Source organism: Bradysia coprophila, assembly GCF_014529535.1.
Source record: "Bradysia coprophila strain Holo2 chromosome IV unlocalized genomic scaffold, BU_Bcop_v1 contig_81, whole genome shotgun sequence".
Classification (NCBI taxonomy): Eukaryota; Metazoa; Arthropoda; class Insecta; order Diptera; family Sciaridae; genus Bradysia; species Bradysia coprophila.
This window is the reverse complement of record NW_023503375.1, coordinates 1,191,220-1,202,524: the sequence shown is the minus strand read 5'-3', so window position 1 is coordinate 1,202,524 and position 11,305 is coordinate 1,191,220. Positions and strand designations below refer to the sequence as shown.

The following is an 11,305-nucleotide window of genomic DNA, read 5'->3' as shown; positions in this document are numbered from 1 at the left end:
AGATTTACAGAAAAGATTGAAATGAATGGGCCAGTCAGTGGCGTGTTGGTATATTTTTATTTCAGGAAGAATGCACGCACATACCATCGCATGGCCCATTAACTATCTCTATTTCTGTATGAACTTCACATTTCTTCGTTTATAACCAGGGTCTTCATATTTTGCAAGTTTTCTCGTCAGCCTCTGGTATTTTAAATAGGAATGTAAAAGTGAGTGAGTGAGTGAGTGAGTGAGTGATTATATTCAATGGACTTATGATCTCAGTAGTTGGTTGAAAATTCATTTTGCTTACTGATGAAGGAGTGCTCTCGGCGATAAGTTGGATATTGATATACAAGCGGAGCGTGGATCTACAAATATTCAACTAACTAACTAACTAACTTTTCAATTAGATTTAAGTTTGTTAAATCTGATTTCAGAAATTGTCTCAATAATGGTGAACTTTAACCTGGTGACTGTGCTGCTAATTGGTGCGTTTCAGGTACGAATGCTAATAAAATTATTTTATTGAGTTTTCATCTCTTTATTGAGATCAATCAATATTTGAGGTGGGTGCAGCCATTCTGCTTGCTACAGAAAAAGAAAGCCATGCCGATGTACATCCTATCGCTACCTTGATGCGTTTGCTGCACTCGAAACCGAAGAACCTGACATTTGATTTGCCAGTATGGAATGGTTTTGTAATGGATTATGCGGCCTCCAATGAACCGGATTATTCGGACTCCAATGAACCGAATTCTTCGGACTACGATGAGTCGTATTATTCGGACTACAAACCGGATTCGGTTTCCAATGAACAGGATGCTGCCACAGATGAAGCGGATTCGGTTTCCAATGAACCGGATTCTGCCACGGATGAACCGTATTCTGCCACAGATAAACCGGATTCTGCCGCCGATGAAGCGGCTTCGGTTTCAAATGAACCGGATTCTGCCACAGATTAACCGAATTCTGCCATCAATGAACCGGATTCGTTCGGAAATAATTTAAAGCCACGCAAAATTTCCGATTAAAACAAAATTTCCAGAAAAAGCTGAGTGAATTCCTTAATATTGAAGTTTAAATACCGATAGATAAAATTCCATCTAATCAACTGGAATGGATTATGGTTTTATTTCGTTTTCCTTGGGCTTTTTTGACCTATGTACATTATTCTTGCTTACTGGTCGTTCGTGTGAGGATTCGTGCTCGATAGAAAGATTGATTCTGATGATCTTCGTAACTCTTACTTTATTTTATTGTGAGCTTAGCTCATACTATCGCTGAATATATATGCCCTCCGAGCCTCTGCTTTGTGTTTTCTTTATTCGAATAAGGACGAGTCGTTAGAGATGCCATTGCCGAAATATATTGACAAAATTTCGCTTCGATTCTTTCAAAAAATGCTCACTAACTTCGTTTCGACTTCCTCACCTATCCTGCACATGGATTGAATAACGCTGATAACGTCTCACTTAATATACCATTGGTAGTAGGTCTCATATGGTAAGTGTACAATTTCTTAACAGACGCAGGCCAGGTAGTGGGTAATGATGTAGTTCGGGTACGTACAACTAGATATAAAGTATATGGATAATATAAGTAAAGTAAAACATATACTTGGACGTGTTGCCAGGATGTTGCTAGTGTCAGTCGTGAGGGATGACCTTTTTTTTAAAGTCGGCTTAAGCCTCAGCTTGGGGTGTAAATGACGTTGTAGAGCTTTCGTGTCTTCGGTAATCGCTAAAAAATGGCCTCAGCCGACCTAAAACTTTTAATTTTAATGTTAGAAGAACCACTAGAATTTCAGCAAAATATTCCAAATTTTAACCCATTCTTTCAACTGTTACCTGCTACCTCAGTGTGGATAAAATTTAATCCCAACAACGTGAGAAATTTTCATTAGAAAAGTGAATGTTTTTGATCATTCACTAGCCACACAAGCGTCGAGGAATTTTTATGAAAACGGGTTTGGCCGAATACCTTTTTAGTCTCACATATCAAAGAGTTCATTCTTCAAAGCTTAACTGGAAACATAAGAAATTCCCATAAGCACGAAAAAGAACCGTGAAAATGTTGCAATACAAGAAACTCCAAAATCAAAGTCTGTAAATCAAAACTATGATTTACAGTACGTACTAGAGGGCTCTATGTTTTAAACAAAAGAATTATATAGAGGAAATGCTTGCCGTTTGTTGAACTTTTTTTAACGAAAGAATAGAATGTTTTTCCACCTTTAACCTGTTACAGACTGCAAGCATATGACCAGTATTATTGTCGGGTCTATTACTTCCATCGATCAAAGTATTTCTCTTGATTTCAAATCTTGTACTTCAATTTTTTTAACGTGATTTTTACTATATGAAGGACCATTATTACCCAGAGCTTGTTGTTATTTCTGTCGTCGTTATCGATGACAGATGAATATCCGTTATGTCGTTATATACGTCAATTCTGGATTTTTTTTTCTGCAAAAAACCCATTTCACTATTTAAACCCATTTTCGTAATTTAAAATGAATTTCCTCAACAAAATCTATTTGCATTATGACATATGGCTGATTGTATGCGGATATTATGATAACTCATTCCCGCTGGCAAGTAGACTCTTCCCCAATTCAACCGAAAAAAATAAATAAATTTCCCATTTTTCATGCACATGTCATTCCGATTATAACGATTTTAAAATTGATACATAATTTAACAAACGAGAAAAAAGTACAAATTCATGGTCTAAATACACTTTCCAACCGTGTGATCCCACCGCGCGTCTGTATCTCTTTTGTTAAATAATAATGAGCTGTGCTGGGTTTTGTGATGATGCATACCATATATATATATATGTATATGCGGTTCGTTACCATTGCAGATATTCTTCATTTAATATGATATTATCTCATCCCTTACACTAGATTTACCCTATTCATCGGGATAGATGTCTGGTTTGATTGATTACATTTGTTTGTAAGCGATGAACTGAAAGGTTTTTGCACTAAAGCAGTAAATTATCATTATCAATGCATTATCGGATTAATATGTTTCCAGTGTTGCACGACCGAAATGAACTAATTATTTCAATTTGCATTTACATATCATACAAATGGATTGTTTATGTCCGGTATTGTTGTCTCAAAGTAATGGCCACCTAACTGCCACTTAATTGGCAGTAGGTGTGTGATATGTGCATGTTAAAGTAAAGCGATTTGCATATTAAATGGGTCAATTTTCACATGACAAATATTGGGAAAACATGAAGATTGACTGTCATAAGTTATAGAGAGTGGAAATGCCATTAAATGTAGGTTCCGCATAGCGGAGATGAACAATTACTGTAAGATACGGACTTGTCGCTCTGACGTACAATATGTCCACGTTTCTAGAGGCTTTTTTTGCAATGCTTCCCACATTTTCTTCAGTTTTTCGTCAATTTAAATACACAGATTCATAGGACGATGCATTCGAAAAGCGACATCTGTTATCGGAAAAGACGATAAAAAATAACAGAGCTGTAGGTTCTAGCAAAGTATATAAACATACTGAAGGTAATGCAAATGCTCAGCGGATCACAAATTTTACGGAACCCAAGTTTCGGGTGAATATAAGATTTGTTGTGTTGCTTGCGTGACGTTTGGCGTTTTAATGTTGGTAGAAATGTGTTGTTCTGCATACAATTTTTTGTGTTGAGTATAAAGACGCAACCTAACAAAGTGAATTTAACTAGTCGCCAACATTGTAAAAATTATATTCACCCGAAAGTAGGGTTCCGTGAGTTTTTGTGCATTTGCATTACCTTCAGTATGTTTATATACTTTGGGTTCTAGTTCTCTATTTTTAAATATCAAAATGTTTGTTTCATTCAATGAAGTAAAAGATTTGGTACCAAACGTAGAGAATAGTTTAAACAATAGAAGTACAAGATGTAACTACTATACCGTAAACACATTTGCCACTTCTAAAGTAACATTTTTAACCCGTAACCCTAAACTTTAACCTTGCATGGACGGCAGTATGTCAGCTGTTTTTCAATAGTTTGTATTGCTTCATTTGAGCCAGCCCCGCTTTTTGATTTTTGAAAGAACGAAGGGTAATGCAGGGATTTTTACATATTTTCTTCACACAACGCTCGAAGAGCTTTTTTGAGCCAGTCCTGCCCTAATCTAAGTATTTTCAAGAATTTTGAAGCAAAATCTTTTACTTCATTTTTATCAACATTTTTTTGCTATAAAGATCGCATTAGTTAGAACCTCCGTCGTTTTCGATAAGAAATGGTAACAGTCCGTAACAGGTTAAAACAAGTCACATAATCAGAGAAATATTTCGAATTGGATAATTAGCTCCTGCCTAAGTAAGTAGGTAAGTACTTCTCTTGAACGGTATTTCTTCTCAAAATTACTATGGGAAGACAAGAAATGAAATGGTCAAGTAACGCCTGTCGCCGTTTCTTATCGAATATAAAATGCACCGCCGCCGAGAACAACATTTATGCAAATGATGATCGATTACAGCACCGAATAACCACCACGATTCAGCGACTTTTACTTAAATTAAGTTATTAATTTTTGTCAAAAGATTAGAATCGTTTCGATATGGAATTGTAAACACGTAATAACAATTAGAATTTTGCTCAGGTTGAAAAATAAAACTATTCAAGCAAGAAACTTCTACTAACAACTTCCGGTTAGATGTGTATGTAACGTAACGTATATATATGCCAAGGTAGGTGTGCAACATAAAAAAACATTTTTCTTTTCACCCTTTTTTTTAAATTTCCTGTCAATGTAATGCAATGTATGTGCGGCAGTTGGGTAGAGAAATATTATATTCATGGACTGTGTTACATTATGTACGAATGTTCTTGTGCGCACTTCAGAACACGTGCTACGACAGTTCCGTGCATGCAAAATATGTGCACACATGTGTGTATGAAAGATCAAGAGTTTTTATTATGAAAAATAGAAACGAAAGAAATAAGTCGATGATTCCGATTATTCATTGTGTGCATACACAATTGAACTGGCAACTGGTTCGACGAAAAAAAAAAACAAAACGAAAGAAAGTTTAAGCTTCCACGATACAGCTCCATTCTCAGAAAAGAGATCAATGAAAATAATTAAATTGATTTGCGATTATGCTTCGCCTCCACCAGATCTAAGCTCTCTGTACACAAAAGAGACAGTCAGTCCATTATGAATATATATTCTGTTTTATCAGTGAATTCCATGCGTAGGCTGAATTCTTGTGTGTTCGTATGGCAAGGCAAATTGGATTTGATAACTATGCATGCGTATGCCACATTCAATTCAACTTTACAAAAGACCCTTGTGCTGTACATTTTGATTACGTTGCAAGGTTGTTATATCTATACTGTCAACACATTCATGTTGATATATCAAAGAGGAATGTTCAAATAAGGATGTTGATATTAATCTCAATTAAGAGATTTTTTCGTCGACTTTTTTCTCTCTGTCAAATGTTGTTCGGCATAAGTGGATATGAATTCGCCTTTTAGATTTTTTAAGGAGCCGCGTCGTCATCATTAAAGATTTTTCTCCACTCTAAATTGATATTTGATTTGGTAACAGCTGCCGTTCTTCACACATTCCAATTTTACAAAACGAAAAATAAAAATGTCACAACCAACCAGTTTCGTTTCTGTATACCTAATTGGTATGTCAGTAAATTCTTAATTTCCATTGACGTGTTGGGTGGCGTTTTGATTTATGATCATAAGGGTTATTATATTTCTTGTAAAATATTTGGAAGAACGAAGGAAAAAAAATTTATTAACAAATTGTCGCTGCAGGTGGTTCCACACAGCATAAGTTTATTGAAAAAAAATTTCATAAATTTTATTGCATTTTTATTAGATGAAACTTTGTGATTTGAATTTGTGGTGTGGCGTTCTTTTTTATTAATTTATTACAATGGGATCGGTCTTTCAGTTCAAATTACTGAAATGTTCAACTTTTCGTTGGGCAACACAATATAAACCGTAATTTATTGATTGTTATTTTCGGAATTGTCGAGAGCGGATGGATGTGTCGATTAATTTATTTTAATTGCAGTCGACTCGACCATTATAAGGTTTACACAGCTTATTTATGTGAACGACAGACTTTTTTTCGGAAACATTTTTTTTTTTGAACAAATTTTATTGCAATGCAATATAAAAATTACAAACTCAGCACAATGATCAGGAATTTATTGGAAGGTTGATAGCATCCATCATGAAATTCAAACTGGCTCCACTCCACGCACATGCACATTCATGAGTTACTAAATTTGGTGATTTTTTCTTGGAAGTTCATGAACTGTTGAAAGGATTGAACCTCCCAACAATAATCCATAGTCAAATCTTCGCTAAGTTAGCCTGTTAACGGCATCGACTTTGCAAATAAGCAAATAACTCTGGCTAATGTCGTCCTATGTAGCAAAATTAATGTTAACACTTAATGAAGTAAAAGATTTTCTTTAAAAAATGTTTTTATCAAAAGAAGTAGTAGAGTCGATAAATATATTTGTGATATATTTGCCGTGTATAAAAGGTAAACAAACACATGAACTCATTGACAGTGTACTTCCAAATCTTTTTCAATCAGCTAATGCATAGCTATATAATAATTGTCTGTTACTTCTTTAGTTTGAGTACCGTCTAGACTTTGGTAAGAAACAATTTTAGCTCATTACGATTGAATAATTAGTTCAACGATGTGTTTTGTTATGAAACGAACACTAGCCAGAGCTCATCGTCAGTCTAAACACTAGTCTATTGATCCTTTTACAATTCCATTTTGAAACCTATTACCTTATTTTTGGTTAACGAAACTTTGGTGTATTTATTGGTATTCTATGTCAGATGTGGACTTTGTTTTACACCGAAGCTGTTATTCAATTCTTTCTTACACCAATGATTGATTCAATTTGAATATTTACATTTACACAGGCTGACATTTCTGCGAAAATGCTGAATTAATTAAAAAGATAAAAAGATGGTGAGGTGTCCCCAACAGGATATTGTCAATTGAATTTTGTTTGAATGGACAATTTTTTTTCATACTTTATACGCAACATGAATTATGCCAATCGTCTTCAGGCCATGGGAAAAGATAATTAATTTTGATTTTTTGCTTCCATTTATTTGAACACACAATCATTAACAATGGAAATTATTGAAAACACGTGCTGAATTTTCGTTACCAAGTCACATAGATAGGACAAGCTTCAAGAAAAGTAGAAAAAAAAAACATTTTACGAATTTTTTTCCACAACTTTCTTGTTTAACTTCTTTTTTTTCGACAAAATAAATTAAAAAGTTAAGTAAAAGTTTGCTTTATTCGTAGACAGACGGTACTCTATCCGAATGGTAAAACAGAATAATCGGAATGCAGACATTCCATACATCCAAAGCAAAGTTGATTTATTAGTTTTTGTTGGAGCCGACCGAACCATCACTTTTTTAACAGAATTATTATTGAGATTAGCGGTGACATGTAAGTAAAACGTTTGAGTTTTTATTCGAACGACCACATATGATATCTACAAAAACGACAAACATTTAATAAAATGTTGTGCTCTACTTAACGTCTTCGCTTATATAGCAAAAATGGTAAAATCAATGAAGTAAAAGAACTTAATTTGAAAGTTCTTACAACAAATGAAGTAGTAGAATTGGTAACTCCTCTATTATTGATATGCTGCTGTCTAAACTAATACGACCATGGAGTCTAAATGCCAGTGCTAGTCACCAATACTCGAGAGATGCCGGGCTCATATTTTCATAAAATAATGACTTTGTAAAAAGAAAATGATAATAATATTGATCAAACAAATAAACGTAGATGCGACACAAAACCACATTCAATATATAATATTTTCCCATTTCACTAAAAATAAAAGAAAAATTGAAGTCAAATAATGTCATGTTTCGTTTTTCGATTTAAAATAAAACAAATAAATAGCACGGGTTTCACTATAGTGTTGTATAGCTCTGTGAACTTTCGAAAAGGTAGGAATAGGAACATATTGCTGACGGAAGAAGTACGAAGAAAAAATTAATGGATTTTATTATCGGTTATGTATCACGCAGCAGGTTCAACCTTAAAATGGTATTTTAAATCCATTTCTTATCGGGAAATTGTAACAACGATATACGAAGGTGACAGGCGTCCATTTGAAAAACCATATCACTTTACGTTTGCAGTTAAATATATAACAAAAAAAAAACATTTGTGCAGCAACAAGAAAAAAAACTAATTTAACCAAGGGATAAATGTACCATTTTCTGAAGTTCTGAATTTATTAAGTATCATGCCACTTGCAGCGATGTGCACAATTTATTTCTGGACTCACTGAGCTGAAAAAAAACTTTATCAACACAATTTTGAAACTTTCTTGGGCTTTCGTTAGTTTAAGGTTTTGCCAGCGAAATGGCTCTGGCTGTTTCACTTCTTATCATTTTTTTGAGATCCGTATGAGTCTTATAGTCATACCACATTGTTTGTGATATTGTCTATCCGGTATAAGCAAAATGGTTAATTAATGTAAATCAGAAGCTTTCAGACTTACAGTAACTATTTTAAATGTAGTAGATTTGACGAGGCTAAGGATGAAAATCGAATGTGAGTTGACACTAAAGTTTCTAAGCACGTTGACATCCAATACTAGTGCTAAGTCTCGACTGGGAGGCACTAGAAGCATGTATGGAATTACTGCAGATTGTGGAGAATTTTTCTCCACTCAAAAGGCCCTGAGAAAATGATGCTTTGTTGACGTTTAGTCTGATGATGATTCGGGGAAGAAAAAATCTATCCTCTTGTTTTGACATTGTAGAAAATAGACAATTCCTCCCCCGAACTGTCATCTTCCTTTTTGTTTTGAAATGTAAAATTGTTTTATTTTTTGTTTCGTGAAGAAAGGTGGTTAATCACGGCCACCACATGAAAAACGCGGTTTGACCTCTGGAAGAAAATAAAAATTTTTGACTAGCTCTTATTAGAATTTTCTATTTTGGTCCCTTCGGGTAAACAAATAATTATTTAAGAACAAATTCTTCAAAACACCATGGTGATGTTTTTGTAGTCTTCCTTTCGAAATAGACTTCCTTATCAAAGTAGAGTCTCACAATTCTTAATATAACTAATATACGTACAGTACCTTTCACTAGTGTGCTCACAAAAATCCGATCTATTTTTAATTAAGTTCGATGTTGCATCGCAATTCAAATTTTACTTTATTTTGTCAATATTTTTTTGTCCTCGTAGTAAAATCATACCCCATTGGCGATGTGCACATAAATACGGACATTATAACGTCTTTAAAAAGAACATTTTCAGATTTTCACCATTTTTTCTGTTCCGCTCGTTTAAATAAAGCGAAACAATAAATATCTCTAAACTAAATGCCGTTCATAAAATGAGATTAAGTTTAAAATCTAATTAGAAAATTGTGAATAAAAGTGTTCATAAATCTTGCACCATGTTATTGTGTGAAAATATCTGTATAAATTCACGATGTACGGCTGGGATACACACACACAAACGGTTTCGCTGAAACACTTGAAGAATTTCCACTTAGTTGTCCGTTTTTCCCATAATATTATGTAATTACACTTTTATGATAATTTAAACGATTTTACTCTGCTGCAAAATAATTACAACGTGGACGACAGACGATTTTTCTAAATTTTTTTAAATTTTATTTTACACATTTTTTTCCATTTTCATTTAAATGGCGATCGTGGTGTGAATGCATAATATGGGAAGGCCTCTTTCAGCGACGGGAATAACGTGTGTTGCGTTGCATAATAAATAGATTGCAGTGTTATCATGTATCGATGTGCTCAGAAGCGATAAAATGTGTAATGGCGAGAAATTAGATTCGTTATGGAAATAGATTCTTATAGGTGTTGGTGTTGTTGGTCTGAGAACAGAAAAAACCATTCAGTCGTTTCAAAAATACTGTAAAAAAATCCCACACACAACTTTATCTTCTTGTCGATCTTCAGCAAAACAATTCCCATGCCAATCTTAGTGACTGTGTGGGAAAAGATGCTATCGTCCGTAATTAAATCTTAGTAATGTAGAATATAACAAAAAGCTTAACGACTCGCAATTAGTGTATGATTTGTAACTGCTCCGATTAAGTTACAATAAATCAACGTCGACGTAAAATATTTGACTTCCTATTGTAAAATACACATTTCCTGCAACTCCCTGAAAGCATTTTCTACAGATTGTTTTCGCTTCGAGCATATCAAAACTAGCCACAGGTACTGCATCGGGTTTTCATGCTAGGAACACTTACTGAACAAATAGCTGCTGTTGTTCAAATACATACTTCAACAGCGGCGGCTATGCTCAACAATATTTGGAACTTGAGTTTCCGTGTTTTTACACAGTGCACAACATATTTCTACAAACTGCATATTGGGCTCAACACACATCGGTCACCCAATTTCGGTCATACAATACATAAATTGTACGCTGGTCCCACTTCAAATTCCACAAATTTGGTCGCAACATTGGATGGTATTACGAAAAACGCCGAATGGATTCACATAAACTTTTCCCCACCATTGTCGAATGTGCGATTTCTTCGTATTAATACTGTTTTGTGCTCATCATGGGTATCTTGGAAGAAAGTGCTCGTTTTCTAATTATATTTCTGTCTTCCTCATTTATTAAACTTAATGGAAGACCATGCAATAATTGATAATTGAAAGTGAAAAAATAAAATCTGAAGCTTTCAATGTACATATCTTCGCTGTTAAATAAACGAAACTTTTAATTGTAATAAGCTTCGGTTTTTCTCGTCAACCAGTTTTACAGTGAAAGATTCAAAAGGTAAAAAATTGGTTCCATTGCGTTGCAAAAAAATCGAATTGTTCGCTTGTAGGCTAGTGGATATCGCATGTGGAACGAATTACATAAATTGGATTGTAATAGTTGAAAATGTTCCTTTGGTTAATTTGTCACAGCTTATGTTATTACCCTTTCTACGCTTCACTCATTGTTAAGAGAAGGATTCGATTCGATATTACTGGGATATGTATGCCAATCTTATTTCAACCGATGCACATATTGGCAATTGATCCTTCTGTAATTGTAAGAGTCGTTCTCGACAAAAATTGCTTCAACAAAATTGCACCAAAATAAATGATATCAAATCCCTCAAACGCAATTCAACATAAACTAATTTGATCTACACGACGCGACAGTACAAAATTATTTTATTTCATTTGAATAAAATAAAGTTATGATGCGGAGACACGTTGTAACAAACGAAATGGATGGCTAAAACGACGTGTGGAACTATAATCCATTCGAATT

The 11,305-nt window shown here is 34.2% G+C and overlaps 1 protein-coding gene across 1 annotated transcript; it reads left to right on the top strand.

Annotated features, from left to right (window-relative positions):
* The first annotated feature begins 282 nt into the window (after positions 1–282).
* Positions 283–1,185, top strand: LOC119072221. Its single transcript, XM_037177399.1, has 2 exons — positions 283–481; positions 549–1,185. Exons 1-2 carry the CDS (start codon positions 434–436, stop codon positions 942–944), a joined length of 444 nt encoding a protein of 147 aa, XP_037033294.1. The 5' UTR covers positions 283–433; the 3' UTR covers positions 945–1,185.
* Positions 1,186–11,305: the final 10,120 nt, after the last annotated feature.

Excerpts from the sequence above, each read along its gene's own strand:
- LOC119072221 (XM_037177399.1), top strand. The coding sequence starts at position 434 with ATGGTGAACTTTAACCTGGTGACTGTGCTGCTAATTGGTGCGTTTCAG. Across the intron at positions 482-548 it reads TGCTAATTGGTGCGTTTCAG|GTGGGTGCAGCCATTCTGCT; the intron begins GTACGAATGCTA and ends TCAATATTTGAG.